At 36.9% G+C, this 20,581-nt stretch overlaps 1 protein-coding gene across 2 annotated transcripts in view; it reads right to left on the minus strand.

Annotated features, from left to right (window-relative positions):
- LOC125674288 (uncharacterized) overlaps nt 1–20,581 on the minus strand; it is a 41,894-nt gene that overhangs the window by 14,878 nt on the left and 6,435 nt on the right. For both annotated transcript variants that reach the window (XM_048911415.2, XM_056159796.1), the window contains 24 exons: nt 19,783–20,178; nt 19,522–19,663; nt 18,883–19,093; nt 17,684–17,845; nt 17,118–17,466; nt 16,635–16,932; nt 16,345–16,471; nt 16,038–16,262; nt 15,745–15,954; nt 15,361–15,638; nt 15,128–15,278; nt 11,873–12,085; nt 10,807–10,960; nt 9,512–9,762; nt 8,244–8,267; nt 7,393–7,590; nt 6,741–6,876; nt 6,623–6,660; nt 4,120–4,261; nt 3,745–3,971; nt 1,627–1,797; nt 1,352–1,544; nt 591–830; nt 188–402 (listed from right to left, as the gene is read on the minus strand). In XM_048911415.2, coding sequence (XP_048767372.2) covers nt 188–402; nt 591–830; nt 1,352–1,544; nt 1,627–1,797; nt 3,745–3,971; nt 4,120–4,261; nt 6,623–6,660; nt 6,741–6,876; nt 7,393–7,590; nt 8,244–8,267; nt 9,512–9,762; nt 10,807–10,960; nt 11,873–12,085; nt 15,128–15,278; nt 15,361–15,638; nt 15,745–15,954; nt 16,038–16,262; nt 16,345–16,471; nt 16,635–16,932; nt 17,118–17,466; nt 17,684–17,845; nt 18,883–19,093; nt 19,522–19,663; nt 19,783–20,178 — 4,751 coding nt within the window. The remainder of the gene's footprint in view (nt 1–187; nt 403–590; nt 831–1,351; nt 1,545–1,626; nt 1,798–3,744; nt 3,972–4,119; nt 4,262–6,622; nt 6,661–6,740; nt 6,877–7,392; nt 7,591–8,243; nt 8,268–9,511; nt 9,763–10,806; nt 10,961–11,872; nt 12,086–15,127; nt 15,279–15,360; nt 15,639–15,744; nt 15,955–16,037; nt 16,263–16,344; nt 16,472–16,634; nt 16,933–17,117; nt 17,467–17,683; nt 17,846–18,882; nt 19,094–19,521; nt 19,664–19,782; nt 20,179–20,581) is intronic.

Raw genomic sequence — 20,581 nt, forward strand, 5'->3', positions numbered from 1 at the left:
AATGCCGTACAACTGAGCTACCACGACGAACATTTGATAACTACGTGTATAATAGGTAGATTTAACATTTCCTTAAATTGTAGAAACAAGTCAAATGACACTAGTATATTTGGCGACAATAATACACAAATTCAAAGAAGCGAAAAAATTCCCAGTGTACAACAAATTTCTTTTTCCTCATTAAAACCTGATACTGTTGTCCTTGTTTTCCTATCCAAACTTTTCCTTGAGATGGGGGTGTGAGATCCACTACAATTCCATCGCTGCAGACATTGATTTCCGGAAGAACGTGAGTCCATTTTTCGTACATAATTTCCGTATGTTCCGTGTGAATACATACAACATAACGCTGTCCGTGTTCAAGCTCACTGTCGTTGAATTTTACATTGATAAATTCATGCTCTGAATCCCAAAAAAAAGTGTAGAATAAATATAAATTGTTCTTGACAATCGATAATGTAGATTTGAATTTCTGTTGCAAAACATCAGCTCTCTGATTTTTTACAACTTTTCTATGAGTTTCAATCTTATTTGTACATAGATTATAAAAGAAACAGGCGGAGACGTCTAAAACACTCCGTTACACTAACCTGTTTTATCACATTTTATAGCATCTGCATGCCTACAAGGATCTTTTAGGGACAAGCTGGTTGCTGGCAGATAGTAAGTAGCGAAATCGATATTTTGAGCTCGGATGACTGCCACGGTGTAAGAATTGTAGCGCAGAGTAGGCCAAACGGCGGAAATATAGTTCATGTTTGGCGTGTAGTCCATGTCGGGATGTGACCATCTAGCGTTTGTTTGCAAAAGAATGGCTTCTCCATGTCCATCTGAAAGATGCATGATATCCGATAAAACAGTGTTTATTCACTATAGAGGGCATGTTCATTTCTTTGTACGAGTATACAACCTATCATTAGGTCAAATGTTATCTGACCTGTTACAAACCATTAGTTAGGCCGTTCTTGGCACACTGATTTTTTCTACCGATTACTTTGTCTACCTGATCAAAATAGAGGGCTCAAGATGGATGTCGAAAAGAGATGCTTACTCCTCCTAGGCACCTGATCCCACCTCTGGTATATCCAGGAATCCTTGTTTGCCCAACTATCTATTTTGTATTCCTTATAGGAGATTCATTACTCTTCGTTATGTCCACCTTTTAAGCGTTTTCTTTGTTAACAAGATGTCAAACAACAAGTGATTTTAATTTGTAGAATTCTACAATCAAAATACGGATTCTTGTTTTGTAGAGAAATTAAATTTAACTAAAATTGATTGTCATTTGAACACTGTTTTGTATGTGTTTCAACACTCTAATTTTCTATGAATATAAAATTGTATTAGTAACCTCTGCTGACATCTGGTGTCCCTACAGCATCAATAACAATGTTGGGTTTGATGAGTTGAGGGTCAAATGCACTACAGTCCTTGATTTCTGTAGAAACCGTAGAATATAGCCCAGCCTTGTTATATCCCCTAACGGTGAAACGTCGACATTTTGAAAAGTCAAGTTTTCCGTTCAACGATATCATGAATTCAATCTGCAAAAAGCATTTCTTTTGTTCATTCGAAGATTTTGTTACGATTTGGAAATGACAACAATTATATTTCTTTAATCTTTACCTTGTATTTATGAGGTATGACTTGAAAATCTTTCAGCTCATGCCACTGAGTGTGTAATCTCCCAATCTCCGATTGGTCCGTGATGGCCCACTCATATCTGTTAATAACCCCATACTTATCTTTTGGAATCTGTATATCTGGGTCCGCAAACATATCCATCACGACCCTGAGCTAAATTGAAAGTAAATCAATTAAGACACCCGCCGTTAGCCGTATATCTTGATACATATTATAATGATAATTATTTAAATAACTGATTTTAAGTGATTTAATTAAATTCATTTACTATGTAATTAAGGTTCAAACACCATACTTGTTGATTTGATTTATTTAACATTTCATTACCACTTATTGTTGTTGATATTCTAATCTCTAATACACATTACTAGCACTAATAATTCACCCTCTAAAAATTTCCTTTGATAGATAAGTTCTTTGTTGTTGTTTTTTTTCAGTTTTGTTTTGGGTTTTTTAAAGTAACTTTGAATTTATTTCATTATGATTTATGACCTATGTTCGGCCATCAAGCAATAGTACAACAGTCATTTGACTTTGTGCACGGTGGTCTTTATTCATTTATATTAATTCATTTTTAAACTGCGGGACAACCCATACCTCACGTAAGAAGCATATGCATGTTTCCTGTACTTTGAAACATCTAATCCCTTGGGGATCTGGATTAGAATAGGTTCTCAGTAGCCCCTTGCTACGTAAGAGGCGACTAAATGGGACGGTTCTTCGGATAAGACTGCAAAAACCGAAGCCCCGTGTCACAGCTGGTGTGGCACGATAAAGATCCCTCCGTGTTCAATGGTCATAAGCGTCGAGCATAGGCCTAAAATTAGCAGTCCTTCACCGGCAGTGGTGACGTCTCCATATGAGTGAAATATTCTTGAGCGAGACGTTAAACAATATTCAATCAATCAATCAATCGACACATCCCATGGGCACGAAATGTGCTCCTTTGTTAGCTGACCTGTTTTTATATTCATATGAAGCAGAATTTATTCAAAAACTTCTACGTGAGAAGAAAAAATCTCTCGCTGTGACCTTCAATTCGACTTTTAGATATATTGATGACGTTTTGTCTATTAACAATGATAGCTTTCATTCATATGTCGATTAGATATATCCATGTGAGTTCGAAATAAAGGACACCACAGAGTCGTCCACTTCTGCTTCATACTTAGATATTTTATTGAAAGTAGACATTAACGGAAAACTAACAACTCAACTGTATGACGAACGGGATGATTTCAGCTTCTCCAACGTCAACTTCCCATATTTGTATAGCAATATTCCATTATCACCTGTATATGGTGTTTATATATCTTAACTGATTTGATATCCAAGAGCTTGTTCTGCGTATAGTCAAACAAGTTGATGGTTCAGGGATTTCAACAGTCTCGATTGAAGTCAGCATTTCGCAAATTCTATGGTCGTTATAACGATCTAGTTCGTCAATACAACCTCGCATTGGGTCAAATGCTGTCTGACGTGTTTCATACCGATTGTTAAGCCGTTCTTGGTACACTGATTTTGATTGCGGATAACTCCGTTTACCTGATCAGGATATGGGGCTCACGGCGGGTGTGACCGGTCAACAGGGGATGCATACACCTCCTAGGCACCTGATCCCACCTCTGGTGTGTCCAGGATCCGTGTTTGTCCAACTATCTATTTTGTATTGCTTGTAGGAGTTATGAGATTGATCACTGTTCGTTATCTTCACCTTGCATCTTAATTTAATTATGTTAGTGCATTTGAGAGGAGTTGAAGCTTGAGACTGGATGACAATGAGATGGAGAGTTTTTTGTATTTTTGTGTAGGAAGTTTAATTGCAATTCATTACTCATACGAGTACTTTTATTGATGTGGTATGCAAATTCCATCTTTCAAATTATCGTTGTATGATTTGATATATGCGGTTGCAGAGACATATATTTATCAACACAGATGTTAGATAGGTGAAGAGAGCATCATTTGACCAAATTTCTATTACAAAGTCCTAGTCATTACTTGAATAAAATGATACCGTGATACATATTTATAATTGCGAGTATTTTTGTGTGAGAGGGCACTAGGTGAGAGTCAATTTTATCAAATCATAATAGTTACCTTTTCCTTTGAGGACGAATTATCATGGTTTACAATTATATCACCTGATGCTGGTGGATTTGCTAGAATCAGGATACCGTTGCTATGTGTCGGCTGGTAACAAATCTGTATTGCACATGGTTTGACAACAAATCGATACAGTCTGCCAGGCTCCAGCAGAAGTCCAGTGACGTGGACATGCCGACTCCCGTAATTGTAAGTGTAATTTTGATAGACACTCCAATCGTCTGGAAAGATAAGTTTTCTTTTGTTGATTCCGTGTACTATGAATTACTTATAAGCAATTAAATTTATTATATACATCATAAGGACATTGAAAAGGCGCTTTCAGTAATGTTTGTGTTGACTTTTTAAAAATGCTTTGAAACGACATACCCCCATACAGAGATTTCATTTCAATGCGATAATACATGTCTGGTGTGAAGGGCGATGATTCGTTCGAGATTGTCCAGTATCCACTTAAAGTATCTGTAGACGACTGAAAGTCACTGTCTCTTGTGCAATTACGGTGAATAATCTGTGAAAGAGAAACTGGTATATTCGAAGAAAAAAATGATATGGTATTTAAAGACATTGTATTTACATCAACAAATCTTTCTTTACGAGAGAAGTTTTAAATATTAAAGTTAATACTCTCATATAAAGTAGAATTGAACTCAAGTCCACATATATGATTAAAAAATACACAAAAACAAGTCAATGCATGAAAAGGTGAAGATAATGAACAGTGATCAGTGTCGTTACATAAATAGTACATGATAAGGTGAAGATAATGAACAGTGATCAGTGTCGTTACTCCCATAAATAATACATTGGGGTAGATTAAACACAGACCCCTGTGTACACTAGATATGGGATCAGGTACCCAGAACGGCACATCCACCGTGAGGCCCAAACCCAAAACAGGCAAACGGAGCAATCCGTATTCAAAATCAGCGCGCAAAGAACGGCCTGTATGTAACATGTCAACACCATTCCACATAAAGACAAACAATATCGCCACAACGACCACAAATTGCGCGACATGCCAAAACCAAACGAGACACAAACACTATACGCAGGCGATAAGGAAACACTGCTACACAAACATGGGAAGCAGACAATGGAGATGGGTTCCATACCACCTGTCACAAAACCAAGTCGCCAGTTTTTCTAACAACATAAATGTTCAACAAAATATCTAATTAAGAAGTAAACGATGATGACCCCGCGGCTTTACCCACCTCGAATCCACTGGGATACATAGATTCGATAAATGAATTAAAATGGTTATTAACAATAGACAAAACGTTGTTGACACATCCAAACACCGAACTGAAGGCCACAGCAGGAGCCCCTCCCATGCAGAATTCCCAGAATTCCCAGAACAAACTCCACCCCGTAAGAATAAAAAACATGCCAGCCAACAAAGAAGCCCATACCCATGGGACCCCAACAGACTGCAGGAAGACCCGAACACCAAATATCATTAAGATCGCCAACGAGGAGCCCGAGCATCTTTTCAATATCTACCTCAGAGCACCTACGCGCAGAATCAGTGACGTTAAAAAGGCAACTTTTCAAACAACTCAGGTACACACCAAGGGTGGGAACAGGTGCCTAGGAGGAGTAAACATCCCCTGTCGACCGGTCATACCCGCCGTGAGCCCTATCTCCTAACCAGGTAAACGGAGTAATCCGTAGTCAAAATCAGTGTGCCAACAATGGCCTAACAATCGGTGTGAAACACGTCATACAGCATTTGACCCAATGATAGGTTGTATTTCCTCATGCACGTGTTCGTGTTGCGGTTGGGAATGTGGAAGGTAAATATATTTTTTTTTATTTTTGAAATTACATGAGGGTATGACCTGCAATCCTTCACGCCGGCGTGCTTTTCTTAAACTTCATGATTTACGTCAGCGTTAAGCTGAACAAAATAACCGCCCACGATGCCAAAAAGTCCAGTCCCCTACCCATCGGGAGGAAAAGACGCGTAAAACGTCGAAAAGTCACACACTTTGATGTCGTGGACAGAAGAATAAATCTGCGATCCCAAGCTCATCAAAAGTTCATTAAAATCCCCAAAACCAGATACACATCACCTCCGGTATACGTCGCGGCACATCACACCCGAAGTATCTCCTTCATGGAAGCTAGCACAGCAGTTAGACGGAAAGAAAATGGTCGGGAAATACATCCACCAAATCTACCAATCCACCGTAAGGGTCTATACGAAGTACAGGAACACGCACGGTAAACTACACTCACCCGTCCCATTGACCGAGATATAGAATGCTTCCAAAACCGAAGCACAAATCCGAAGAAAGGGAAGTTGAAGAGCAAACAGGACCACCAAATTTGGTATTTTTACCAACCTCGACCAAAAACATAGCGGCAGCAATGAGTCTCATAAATACCGCCAATACCGACGTCAGCAGGAACCAACCACATACTCTAAGTTACATATCACTTTCCTCTGGCTCACTTAACACATAACGATAAACGGCACACATGTTATCATCTACCACGTCATCCCAACATTCCCCAACACCCTACATCCACTATGACAAGGAATTCACCCCCCCCACCTTCCCCATATCCAATCCATCGTCTGACAGGGGATGCTTACTCCTCCTAGGCACCTGATCCCACCTCTGGTGTGTCCAGGGGCCCGTGTTTGCCCAACTATCTATTTTGTATTGCTTGTAGGAGTTATGAGATTGATCACTGTTCGTTATCTTCACCTTGCATAATCCTTGAAAGAATTCACAAAGTGTAGCTAACTGAAAGAGCGGGTCTCTCTTAATCCAGGACCTTTTTACTGACTTTGATTTATTTTCGTACTAGAGTAACATAAAATACGTGTAAGTATTGTATTACTGTAAAAGGTACTCACCCAGTCGTGATGGATTTGGTTTATGGTAGTATTCCATGCTAGAATGACAAATAAATACATTTCTAGAGTGTGACTTATTAACTAATGAGATGATAAGGGACGTGAAAGATATTCATACCTTCTGTAACGCATTCCTCGCCATCAAAAACAGAAATGCCAGACAGAGACGCATTTTCTTGGACAACCATCAGTCCATCAGATGTCATTTCAACACTGCCAGCAGACGATACAGCAGTCACGGTGACGTAATAGGTCTACAGATAAACAGTTATAGTTTGATTACCGAAATTGAAAAAGATACACTAGCATTCTGATCGAAGAGAGATTCGAGTACAAGATATTATGTTTAAACAATCATTGTCAAAATGACAACATGACACAATATTATGTGACAATTTTGCTGTTTTTCATCACTTCATTTAGCTAAGATAAAATGCAATAAAGCTCAGAGAAAAGATGTATAAGTAGAAATATATGTAAGATTCAAACAGAGGTGGGATTTATTGGTAATAAAACTACCTTTATTCTGATTTATGGCTATGATGTTATATTTATGATTTGTAATATAATAGAATTTCTCGAAATTGTATTACTTCATCACTTGATGGACAGACTCTATGCATTTCTAAATAAATGAGAGCATTATGAATTTTTGTTAATCTTCCTTCGTGCGCAATAATTGTTATGCATTTCACTAAAGAAAATACTGTAATCGCATTAATTTATTGGATGGTCATTACTTGGATTGATGATTGTATATTCATGTATACCTTGAAAAATGCCAAAGTGAGACCATGTTCAGTATGCGATTCATTTCGTCCGACATCTTTTTCAGGAATCACGTCAGCAGCGCCTGGTGAAGTTCCCGCTTGGAATTTATAAGTGATGTCAATATATGCATGAGAAAATCCTGTCCATCTTGCTGAGAGTCTGTCCGTCACAGATGTGTAATCAATGTCTTCTATGTCCTGAGTTTGTAAAACAAAATTAACATTCTTATTACCGGTAATCACAAACTATTATGCCTAGTTTAAACCAGTTTTAAGCTTCTATGCACCGAAGATTAAACATAAATGAAGATGCAAATAGATGCAACATTCAGTTCATCATTGATACTTTCAGAACGAGATTCCCTATGTTAATATACTATTTAGATCCAAACTTGTACTTTATTTAAACAACAATCGTGCTTTTCTACACAATTTTGGTTGATTCTATTTATCTCATTTTGGAGTCTTATTTTATTACCAGCTTAAGGTGACGTGTCATAAACTTTGACCTTGACATGGCGCTCAGGGGTGTAGCAGTTATCGTTCTTTATCCGTTTTTTGGCTCATATGTGAATGATCTATGACTTAAACATAAAATAAAGGGCGCTTAGCGCAGGAACGACCACTGCTATGTTAAAGTCTTAGATCGGGATCGAGAATCAACAAAGCAAACATTCTACCACAATTAGTCAACTTTGGTTGGTCAGAGATGACCCACTGGTCAATGGGGAGAAGCTAATGTTGAAGGATTTTACTGAGAAAAAGAAAATATGAATATACAATACTAAATAAGGAACATTTTATGAGTCCCTGATATCATGATTTGAACTTGCTTCTAATATTATACTTACAATAAAATGAAAAGCCACATCATTCTAAAATACAAAAAGAAAAGAAAAACATATATTCAATATGCATCATATGAGTAAATGCAATTCAACGGTATGTACTTTGTCTGTAATATATAGTCAAGCGTCAGTATGACAATTGTGTTAAAACGGCAATAAATTGCTAAAGTGGCCTTTTTAATTTCTAGTCATTTTCTATGTTGATAAACTTAGTTTTTATCTACGAAGTTATTAATAAGAATTCGTTTGGTTTCAAAAAAAATACAATTAAGTACCGAAATATCAGCCACATTCCAAACTGCAAACGTTACAAGTTACGTCATTTAAAGTTGCAAAAACGAAAAAGCTGATTTAAGGCTTTGTGAGTTTTTTCTTTCGTATATAACGATATTTATAAAATTTGCAAAATCACGTTCCTAATGGATTGGATTCAACCTAAAGGATTATTAGGACACTTCAGTAGTGTATGAACATGGGACAATAACGCGCATTTCACAAACTCCCTGGACATACCAAAGATGGAATCAGGTATCTAGGAGGAGTAACCATCCTTTGTTGACCGGTTCCACCTGCTGTTAGCCCTATATCTTGATTAGGTAAATAGGGTAATCCGTCGTCAAACTTGATATGTGATATTTGTAAGGAATTTGAGAAGGTTGTGAGTGACATTAGTGCAGCTGCACTCATTCCTATAATGCAAGAATACTTTATCCCTGGTAACACCATTACTTCCCATTGTTTGAAGGCTTATCCATCACTAGAGAAAGGAGGATGGTCCCCCTGACTGTACATCATTCCATAGAATTACAAAACAGAGACATGGGTACTTGTTCGAATTTAATAGAGTCCCCTTTAATAGGTGCTAATACAAGTTTGCGAATATGAGTATAATAATAATCCTAAACAGGGACTTAATTTTCATGACAAATAATTAGCGGAATATTGTGTGCAGAAATAATTTTAAAATTCTGACAAGTTTTGGCAAGCTTTCATTTTCTGACTTTCATCAAAAACAAAATGACGGAACCTATAACAGTTGATACGTTGCCTTTAACTTTTTATGTTACGTCACCTCCCGCGAGGATTTAGAATCGAAATGGCAGTCGGACCGGTAACGTGCATTATATCCGTATCGTGAAACAAAATTTCAAATAAACAAAGAAAACCACTAAGCGATTAGTTTCAAAATGCTAGAAAATGACACACACCATTGTAGAAATCGCCGAAAGAGATACAGTAATTCTAAATAGTCTAAACATTATATTACACACCGCTATGTCCATGACTATTCCTGTTGACGGAAGCTGCACATTATGTATATACGGCTCTGACACACCATAGATAGTGAGACCCGCCGCGTTCTCAGCTTTTATTGTGACGTAATACGTGTGGTTTCCGTGAATCCCCCACTCCGTGTCAGACACAGACATCGCTGTACAGTTGGGTGGTTTTGTATCAGCACAGCTAACCCCATTCATTAATGATCTGTACTTCTGTACCTGTGTTCCTCTTGGAGTATGACCTGAATAAAATGATTATAATTCTGTTTAAAAGATTTCGCTGTTTCGCTTGATAGAAAAAGATATGAAATTCATTATCTCACCATTACTGAATTTTTGTGTGTCAAAATTATGCTAAAAATCATATATTCTTATCAAAAGTGAGGTCGAACTTGTATTGTAAAAGTGGCTAAAACATGGTAATGACCGAAAAAAGTCAATGATTTTTATTATATATGATTGAATGATTTATAACAGTGGAATTGTTTACTACAGCTTACAAAACGATACCTGGTCGGCCATCGTTATCTACAACTGGCCTTGGAGTACAAGATATAGCCGAGAGTGGTGGGAAATACAAGTTTTGATTGGACTACCAATGCTGATTACCAGTCATTTAAAAAATGCCCGTTCGTGTTTATCCGGTGCTCTTAAAAAGAAACCTTTCATCCTATGATTTAAAAATTTCGCAGAATTAGATCAGCAACAAACTGAAAAATTACATGTACAACTTAATGATCACTTCCACATGCCTTCTAGGTGAGTATAACATTTGATATTTTCGACATCGGGCCAAAAAATAAATGGATTCGATTGGAAATCACATTTTGGTCATTCTATTAAAAACACACGTCTCTAATCATTTTCGACTAGGTCTTGCATTTTAGTTGTAAAAACAAAGATAGCTGACTGGGAACCAGTTGCACAAAATTTATCTAAGATTAACTGGCAGTTATCACTATATAAATGTAAGAGTTAATGACAAGTTAACTGTTTTTAAAGTGAACTAACCTTCGTGCAACTGGGTCCAGATATTATGTCATGCCCTTTAGAAGCCGGTTTTGATGTAATACATTATTCGATCATATGATAAAACAATTATTGACATTCGGACGATTAATTAGTTAAATTTAATCGACCCTTTCATGCAGGAAAATGTTTAAAATTGAAAACACGTGGAGGTGAAGTCAACGTTTATTTTTCTTCAGGTTTGTTGGATTTCAGCCATTCAGAAACCTAATGATAATTCAATCATATAATGAAGCGGTTTAAACTTGTGTTCTTACCGATGGCAAATTGAAGAGAAAGAGGAAATGGATCATCCACATCAGAAAAACTTCCAACGCTCCAAAAGGCCACTAGGTAACCACTCTGATGAATGATTCTTATTGGCGGGAAATAAGCTGGTGGTGTAGTATCAACGAAACATGGTCCGATAGACTGCACAAAAATTATAAATATTGATTTCAACTTAATATCATTCTTTATATTAAACATTAGAATTTATGATGTTCAAAACTTTTTTAAAAGTTCTATCGCAGTCAATCATTTCAAAGTTATTTGCTCCTGAGTGAAAATCATTAATAAAATGTGAAGTACGTTTTCAACATCTAAACATTTGGTGCATGACATAATCGGACAAAAAAGTAGATTTTAGTGACTCTTGATAAATCAGATGGCGCTGAATATGATAATGTTGCACCTGAAATTCAATGTATAGGTTTTTCGAAGTACCCAAGATATAATATGTATGATTGAATCTTCGTTATAAATGTTCTATAAACTAAAGTCTGACGAATAAATCAAACCTTCTTACACGTTTTAACCATATAATATTTTGTTTCATTTGTCATTTCTGCAGTCCCGTGTATACAGATATATAATTACATCCGGTCCCGTGGGGATCCGGGTTAGTATAGATCATCAGTACCCCTTCCTTGTCGTAAGAGGCGACTAAATAGGGCGGTCCTTCGAATAAGACCGCAAAAAATCAGGTCCCGTGTCACAACAAGTATGGCACGATAAAGATCCCTCCCTGCTCAGAGGCCGTAAGCACCAAGCATATACCTAAATTTTGCAGCCCTTCACTGGCAATGATGACGTCTCCATATGAGTGAAAAATTCTCGAGCGGAATGTTAAACAATATACAATCAATCAGTCAATCATTTCTGCATTTATAATTTCAGTGTATTTTATCCACTAAATTTCTGTGTCACTACAACACATATAACTATATTTGACATGAATGGGTCACTAGACAAATGTTTAGATGTTGAAAAAGTTCTATGTCGGAAAACTAAAAGTTAGACAAAAGAGGGGAATTTTAACTCAGTGCGTATAGCGGTCATTACCTGAATGCCCTCAACGTTTGCTTTGCTGATTGTTTTAATGATGAAGTAAAAAGGTTCTCCCTCAGGTAGATCTGTGTGCATCAGGTGAGTATGACGATGCTGTTTAGTAGATCTGAAAGCCATTACATCCGGGGCTCTGCTTCCAAACACTGTTGCTAGTCCAACTTCGTAATCGTGGATGATTGTTTCATTTGCAGACCAAGAGAGAATGATCTACAAATAATGTACGGGGAAAATAGATATTCTGTGGTATCAATACTTACAGATTTGTTTTATTATTTATTATGTATTTATTTCACGTTCAAGTACAGACTTTGGATCAACGTATTCGCACGGTCGCGTCATTTTTCAAACGTGTTGATCGAGTATCGTACATTGTGAGTTATCTCTCTTTGCATAGACTTGATTTATCCTTTCACCGATTATGTGAATAAAACGTTAAAGGTCATTAATGTGACGTAAAATGTTTGTTGTCGTCTGCAACTATGTTTATACATGCAAGGTAGGGATTAGAAAACATGTATTGTAATCATCGAGAACATCGTAACATTAGTTCAGAAAGTTTAAAGTTTCAGGAAAGGTGCAAATTCATTAAAAATTCCCATATCAACTATATATAGTGTTTGGAAAAAGAACGAGGTACAACAGAAAATAAACAAAGAAGTGGACGGATGAACGCGCAGAACGAAGACTTGTTAAACAAATACATTCGGATAGAAAAAGACCACTGTCGGGCGTTTCAAGAAAATATAATGAAAATAACAATCCAAATGTATCAAACAAAACTATTTGGCGATGTTTAAGACGAAATGGATACTAAATATGTTTGTATAAAGAAAATACGGTCTGAGTTGCCAATCGTGGAAAACGTGTACAATGGTCTGCGGGAAAAAGATACTGGATCGTGGAAAACGAATAGAAAAAAGTAATTTTTGCTGACGAGTGCCAGATTGTCGTTGGAAATGACTCCTGAGCATATATATGCAGAAGAAGTGATGAATCGTGACTGCCGGACTGTATCCCCCAAAACTGGTAAAAGATTTAGGGGTGCATTACGTATCATGGCGTTGGTACTCTTTGTAGAGTAAATGACAATATTAATTCTTAAACACATAGATAACTTGTGGTCTGTTGTAGCTAAACTCTTTCAAGATGAAAATTATTTGTTTATGGGTGACACCTGCATCTGTTCATCGATCTTGTCTTTCAACCGATTATAAAACTGACAACTAAATTCCAGTACTGAAGTGGCCCACACAATTATCTGATTTAATCCCCGTAGATAACATTTGGCTGGAAATGAAAAGAAAACTTCAAAATCGCATTTGCACATTCAATTCTAGTGGTGAATTGTATAACAAAATTCTAGAAGTCTGGGCTTCATTTACAATGAATTATACAAAATTTGTATGCGCTCTTCCATAACGATTGCACCAAGTTCAAAGGCCCCATGGGTATATCAAGAAGTATTAAAGGGAAAGGCAACCCTAACCACATTGATGCTTTTATGAAGCATCACTTACTGATGCAAGGTGAAGATAACGAACAGTGATCAATCTCATAACTCCTACAAGCAATACAAAATAGATAGTTGGGCAAACACGGACCCCTGGACACACCAGAGGTGGGATCAGGTGTCTAGGAGGAATAAGCATCCCCTGTTGACCGGTCACACCCGCCGTGAGCCCCATATCCTGATCAGGTAAACGGAGTTATCCGCAGTCAAAATCAATGTGCCAAGAACGGCTTAACAATCGGTATGAAACACGTCAGACAGCATTTGACCCAATGCGAGGTTGTATTGACGAATTAGATCGTTATAACGACCATAGAATTTGCGAAATGCTGACTTCAATCGAGACTGTTGAAATCCCTGTACCATCAACTTGTTTGTCAGTAGCTTACCTCGACTTAAAAACTCACTATATCCAGAACAAGCTCTTGCATATCGAATCAGTTGAGATATATAAACACCATATGCAGGTGATAATGGAATATTGCTACATAAATGTGGGAAGTTGACGATGGAGATTTCATAAGTAACGGTCTTTAACAACAAAAATTCTTGCTTAACAATTAAATCAATATTAATCTATCATGTATTTTAAATTACCGCCCCTAAGAGAGCAGCCATTGATGTTTATTTTATGACTTCACACCCTCTGTTCCGGTTTATTTCATCAGGATCTAAACACTGTAAACATGACAAGTCACGAACAGTTAAGTTTTGAGCCGTATAGATTTGAGCCCGTATTTCACGAGAAAAAATTGAGAAAAGACGTTCAGTCGAGTCGCAGATCAGGCAGACGGTAAACGTTTCTTCAAACAAATGTCTCGAACCTCAATCTGTCATTAAGCAAATGATGGACCCACGGTTTACGTAGTCTTTTCTTTTCAAATGGATTGGTTTGGTCGGGAATTTCGAAAGAAAAAAAACTTTTTTTCACATCTCCCCTTTGCATTAGTGTAATTAACTGCTTGACAGGAAGGCATCAACCTATTTATACGTAAGATCTACCACATGCACATCTTTGATGATCTTAAAATTTCATCAAAACCGGAACAGACGGTGTGACGTCAAAATTATTGATTTTTGTGGTCTTGAATACAAAAGAGTTACACATCATGGCAGCCGCTATAGATCGCGGGAATTTCAATTTTTAACGTTTTCAAATTAGTACTGAAGCTTATCTAGGCCATATACCAACAGAATAATGAGACAAATCTTTTATCATATGATTAATCCTATCATTTATCTTGTAAAAATCTTTTGGGTTGCCTTTCCCTTTAAGATACTTGACATTCTTTTACTCATTTTGTTTTATTTTTGATAGAAACAAAATGTTCATTTATAATAGTTTTGCATTCACAAGTTATTTGTCCTGTTCATACTCTCCAAAAACATATTTGTTTACCGTCAAGCGTTTTCGATAATCCAAACGCCCTTGCGAATACTTTTGTCCACAGTCTGTATTTTTATAGATATCTGTCAAAGTACTAAACTCTGGAGTAACCAATGGGTGTGTATTAAGTAACGAAAACAAAGATAAATAAAAATGATAACCATCCCCAGTTTACATTCAAGAGATTAAACCATTCCAATTATAAAGGAATTAAAGTCATCGGAGTTTTCTCAAAATTCAACCTAACGCTTCTTTTGAACAAGAATTATTTATCTACTGACCTTAATGAGATGATAATTGATATTAATACACCTATTCAGTGAAAAGTTAGAATGTTTTATATCGTACATACATGTGATGATTTGGACAAAACAGGATTTGAAATGGCGGACGTTGTTGATGTGTTAACACAAAACACTGATCCATTCACTTGAACATAAGAACCATTCTTGTGGTAATCAACCGGAAACATGTCAATGTCAGACAACGGTACAGCCTTGCTCCTGATAAATAAACAAAATACAACTATAACTTACATTTCTGAGAGCAGTTCTTTCCGGACCAGAAGAAAGCAAGTTTACTTACACACAATCCGCTGTAGGCTCAGCTATTAATCTTCTGTGTCTATTTCTACTGACCACCCAATACATAGTTCTCCCTACGTCTGTCACCAAACTCTCTCTGACGTGAGCACTACTAATGTCCACTTCTGACACTGCTGGTACAGTGGTAGTTACAGTGACCCCGTCAGAACACACTGGCTTCGAAGGCTCCAGAGCTCGATTGTAGGCAACAACACATACATAATATGTGCCCTCAGAGGCGACCGTGTGAGTTACTTGCATTGCATATGTTTCTTTCACCTTTAAGGGAATGTATATTAAAATACTTAGGTAATAAGATAACGTATATATCGACGTTTTCAAAACGGACTGAAAATTTCATTTCATTAGTCTTGTAAAACTTTACAATTGAATTGTTGGAATCCAGCTGGAAGTCACTGGCAGGAATTGGTTCCGTACTAAAGCCATACATGTAGAACATGACACCGCTTTCCTTGTCAAAGAAGCCGTCCCAGTGAGCGTTCAGTGTCTTACTCTGTTGAAAGTCCACCTCGTCAGTTCCTTTCAATCCATCTTGGACTGTTCCGGTGTGTGGAGGTGACAAATCAATCGTTATCTGTATTGAACGTCAATGTGTGAGTGCATTTGTGTTTGTGTCAACGGACGTATTGAGCAGTAAAATTTTGAAGACTTCCATACCTTCCTTGTTAACACTGTTGATAAGAGGGCCTTATTTGTTGCTTTGACTTGTAAGAAATAATCGGAATCGTGTACACCACTGTCTTTGCCATGAACAAGTCCACCATCCCTTTTCACTTCCGGTTTTACCTGAAAATGTCTATGATATGCTCCCCAGTGGCTGGTTTGGTAACAGTTAGGTCCCCTGGTATAGTTACCGTAATTCTGAACGCATTCTGCCATGTCCTGTCAGATAGTACATATGAGTGATTGTACGTATGTATATTGAAATTTACAAAAGTTCTCCGGATAAGCCAGTTTTGCTTACCTGGGAAGATCCCTGAGAGAGCAGATCTTCGTGACCATGAATGATGTTCTGCCCAGTAAAATTATCGTATAGTTTCCAATAGATACTGTCAATTCCACTGTGATAATCATAAGCCAACCACTCAACGCTGTATAATATCGATAATGTTATAAAAGGTAAATAAAGAATATCTAAGGTTCAAAATAAAATAAATAACAAATAAATTGTCATAAACTATATATCTACTTCTTCACATATACATATATGTATTTGAGGAAATTGCCTAATTATGGCATATATAAATTCATTACGTCATCTCCGTAAAGTCTTCAAGTCTGTGAACACTGATATTGAGTCTGTCCCCGCGTATCAACCACAGGTTTTCTATTATGGGAGGCGTAGCGTCTCGGAAGACTGTAAGCGTATCATTTAAAGTTTTATTAAAAATGTCCACTGCTACAACAGTTATCACCGCTTTGTCTCCATCCGACCAATCCAATGTCAGGGACTCAGATTCTGTCAATATATTCTCCACTGAAGTCAGGAGTTTGGAATCTTTCACACCATGCCCATCATACACTGCATATTCCACCATGAAGTCAACACACCCTGTAAAACAAAACAAGTTCGTGAATTATTCATTTGTTCATTGTTTCCTTTGTCCAAAACATTTTAAATTTTAATTAGTCAAGTCAAATAAACTATATTTTGTGGAGATATCACTTTCATTCTCTAAGTTTCTATATCATTATTTGATAGAACTCCCCGTCGTTGGTTGACCGAAGAATACTCACCATAAACATTCCTTATCTTTTTGACAGATCTTGCTCCAGAATAGTCATCGTAAACCTCTGAAATGCCAGGACTGGGTGAGACGTCGTTTAACCATTTATTGTGATCATGTAAAGCATTTCGGAACCTCTTTGTCCATTTAATGTTAATGAGTGTCGTGTTGTCTACAACCCAGGTGTAATTTGTATTTGCTGAGCCTGTCTCTACACGGGTATTTTGATGTGGGTTGTGTGACACATGTGAATTACTATCGTATAAAACGAGACGTCTAGTGGTTTTGTGATTCCCTGCCTTGTCATATGCGGTCAAGTGAATGGAATACAGTCCTGATCCAGGAAGGTTAACAGATTTCTGCGATAAAAAGGAATCTTTAGTTTCTGATGTAATCACTCAGATTTGGAAGCACAAGCAGATATAATTTGGTTATTGCAAACATATTCGAATAATTAAATCTCATTGTAAAAACTATTAAATTCTATAGCAAAAGATTCATATTTTAAAATGTTTTAAAATCATATTTGTAACATTTCATGTCAGTCCATTCATATTAAGATATAAAAGAGATTACGAATGACTCGTTTATATATATCTTCCCTGTCCCGCCATCTTGTAGTGGGCCGTCCTCTTGTAGGGTTTGATCACGATTGGAAACTGTATGTATTTGGTAGATAAACTCCATTAACCCCGCCAAATCGTCATACCAGTCATCCCATGTCAGTGTAATAGTAGCCTATAGTGAGTGAAAAACAGAATGACGAAGAATGATTGATAAGATATAAATATAAGGAACTCGTTTGAATTTGTGTATTGAAAAAATGTTAAGTACATAATATATAGTATTAAGCATAAATTCATAGTATCTATTTTGAATACGGCTTTGATTTTGACACTCGTTTACATTTACCAATAAAACATCTAACATGTCTGTTTAATTATGCTAAGATCATTTCATGAGAAACCACATAGACATAGATAAGTAATAGTTTTGTGTTGGTTTAATATGAAAAGGTGAAAATAACGAACAATGATTAATCTCATAACTCCTATAAGCAATACAAAATAGATAGTTGGGCAAACACGGACCCCTGGACACACCAGAGATGGGATCAGGTGCCTAGGAAGAGTAACCATCCCCTGTCGACCGGTCACACCCGCCGTGAGATCTATATCTTGATCAGATGAACGGAGTAATCCGTAGTCAAAATCAGTGTATCATAACGGTCTAACAATCTATATATTTACGTCAGCCAGCGTTTGACCTAATGACAGGTTATTTTGGCAAACTAAATCGTTTTAGTGATCATAGATTTGCGAAATGCTGACTTTGAACGAGACTCTTGAAACCCCTGTAATATCAACTTGTTTGTTAATAGCCTGCCTCAATTTAAAAACTGATCATATGTAGAACAATCTCTTGCGTATCCAATCAGTTGAGAGATATAAACATCATATGCAAGTGATAATGGAATATTGCTATATAGATATTGGAAGTTGACGATGGAGCAGCTGAAATATTTTCGTTTTTGATAAAGTTGAGTTGTTAGTTTGCCGTTAATATCTATTTTCTAATATGGATAAAATAGAACGAATCCTTGCCGAATTACCTCTTCGGCAAGCTTTTTTCCATAGGTAGAGCATTCTTATGTACTTAATTGTCTCCATTTCCAAATAAGATTGCATCGTTTCTGATTTCCGTGTGATGCAATTTAAAAAAAAAATGAAAAATAACATCGTAAGACAACACCCGTAACATATTTTGATACTCACGTTTTCTGTTAAGTCAGGAACTGTTAATGGGTCTGTACAGTTTCCTGTTTCATTCCGCTCTACGCAATGATACGGCAGGACAAAGTCCCAGCAAAAAACATATTGCAAAATTTTAGTCGTCCCAATTAATTGATGAGTTTCATTCACAGTTTTCTCCCTGTTTTCCATAATAAGATGTCCACCAATATCTGCTTGAATGGTAAATGTCATTCTGTAAAAACAGAAAAAAAGAATATTTATTCATTATAGTTGTGACTTTTTCAAGAGCAAGATAATGTTAATGTTAGTTAAACTACAGTATAACGAGTATTTTCCGCGGGTCTAAAATTTGCTAGCTCAAAGGTATGCTAATAATTTTAGCGGAATAAATTTTGGCGGACAAGGAAGAGTTGTCTCTTTTTCACATACTGAAGTCGCAATTGGGTTCACATTTGGCGAGTGAATTTTTGGCGGAAAGCTATCTAACCGCTAAAATAAGCCAAAATTATAATCCCGCCGAAAAAATCTCTATACGGTATATCTGCGATTTGTGCTTTATATTCATCCGTTTGAAAAGCTGGTCATATAGACAGAGGCATCTTTAGCGCTACACTTCCAGAGGACAGTGGTAGAATAGATGTTATAGAAAACAATACACACGTGTCTCCAGTACTGAAATTAAAAGGTTCTAGTCCAGATTCCAAGGTGAAGTTCTTTTTGCATTCAAAAGTTGATGTTGCAGGTTTTGATTTGGATGCTTTTGGGCACAAGTGTTTTTGGATTATTTCTATCGTTCTTGACACTGAAATGAAAAGTATTTTGGATAAGTTTCATTGGTTTTGCCATATCCATACGGGGGTCACATTCTATCCATGTTTGTAATTTTCATATAATTTTGACGTTACATGTAGTCCATCTTACCGAATGTAATGTTAAAACTAGGAGATGACGCATCATTTCCGCTGGAAATGTTAGCAGCCTCAATTGTCTGGTTGGAATACAACGTCTCATTTATTGGGTCTGTGGTATTGAAATAAGTAATAACAGGTACCGTCACCGTGTGCGTAAAATTCAAAACCGTAGACGCTGCTATGATTCCATATACGAATGCTTTAATATAATGAGAAGAATTGGTATCCAATCTTTCCTTAATGACGTACTGGGCATCCCATGCTGTTTCTGCCATATTCCATCCTCCATAATTGGACCACACTATTGGGTGAGGGCCTGCGTCCACTGAATTTGACGGGTTGTTTAACACATAATGTTTGTGTCTTAAATTGAACCAATTAGATACAACGTTGGCGTGCTCGGTCACTAGAAAATGTTATTAAAGTAGAAATCAAGATTACATTGTGTACAATATCATTGATATACAGTGGCGGATTTAGGGGAATTTGGGGGGATTCAGACCCCACCACCACCCCACCCCCGCTTTTCTCTTTTTTCAAAGCAAGAAGGAACCAGCTTCATCCTCCCTTCCCCATAGTAAGGTCTAGATCCGCCACTAAAATAGAAATCAAGATTACATTGTGTAAAATGACATTAAAGTAGAAATCAATATTACAAAGTCTAATATGTCAATATTTACATTTAATTTCTAATCCTTTAATAAAATCATCACAAAGTTCTAATAATATCTTCTAATAACTGCAAAGACTGAATCACTGAAGTTGGTTACGAACGAACACTCTAGCATGCCGTCTGCATCTCGGCCCCA

The sequence above is a fragment of the Ostrea edulis genome, chromosome 3, assembly GCF_947568905.1.
Source record: "Ostrea edulis chromosome 3, xbOstEdul1.1, whole genome shotgun sequence".
Taxonomy (NCBI): domain Eukaryota; kingdom Metazoa; phylum Mollusca; class Bivalvia; order Ostreida; family Ostreidae; genus Ostrea; species Ostrea edulis.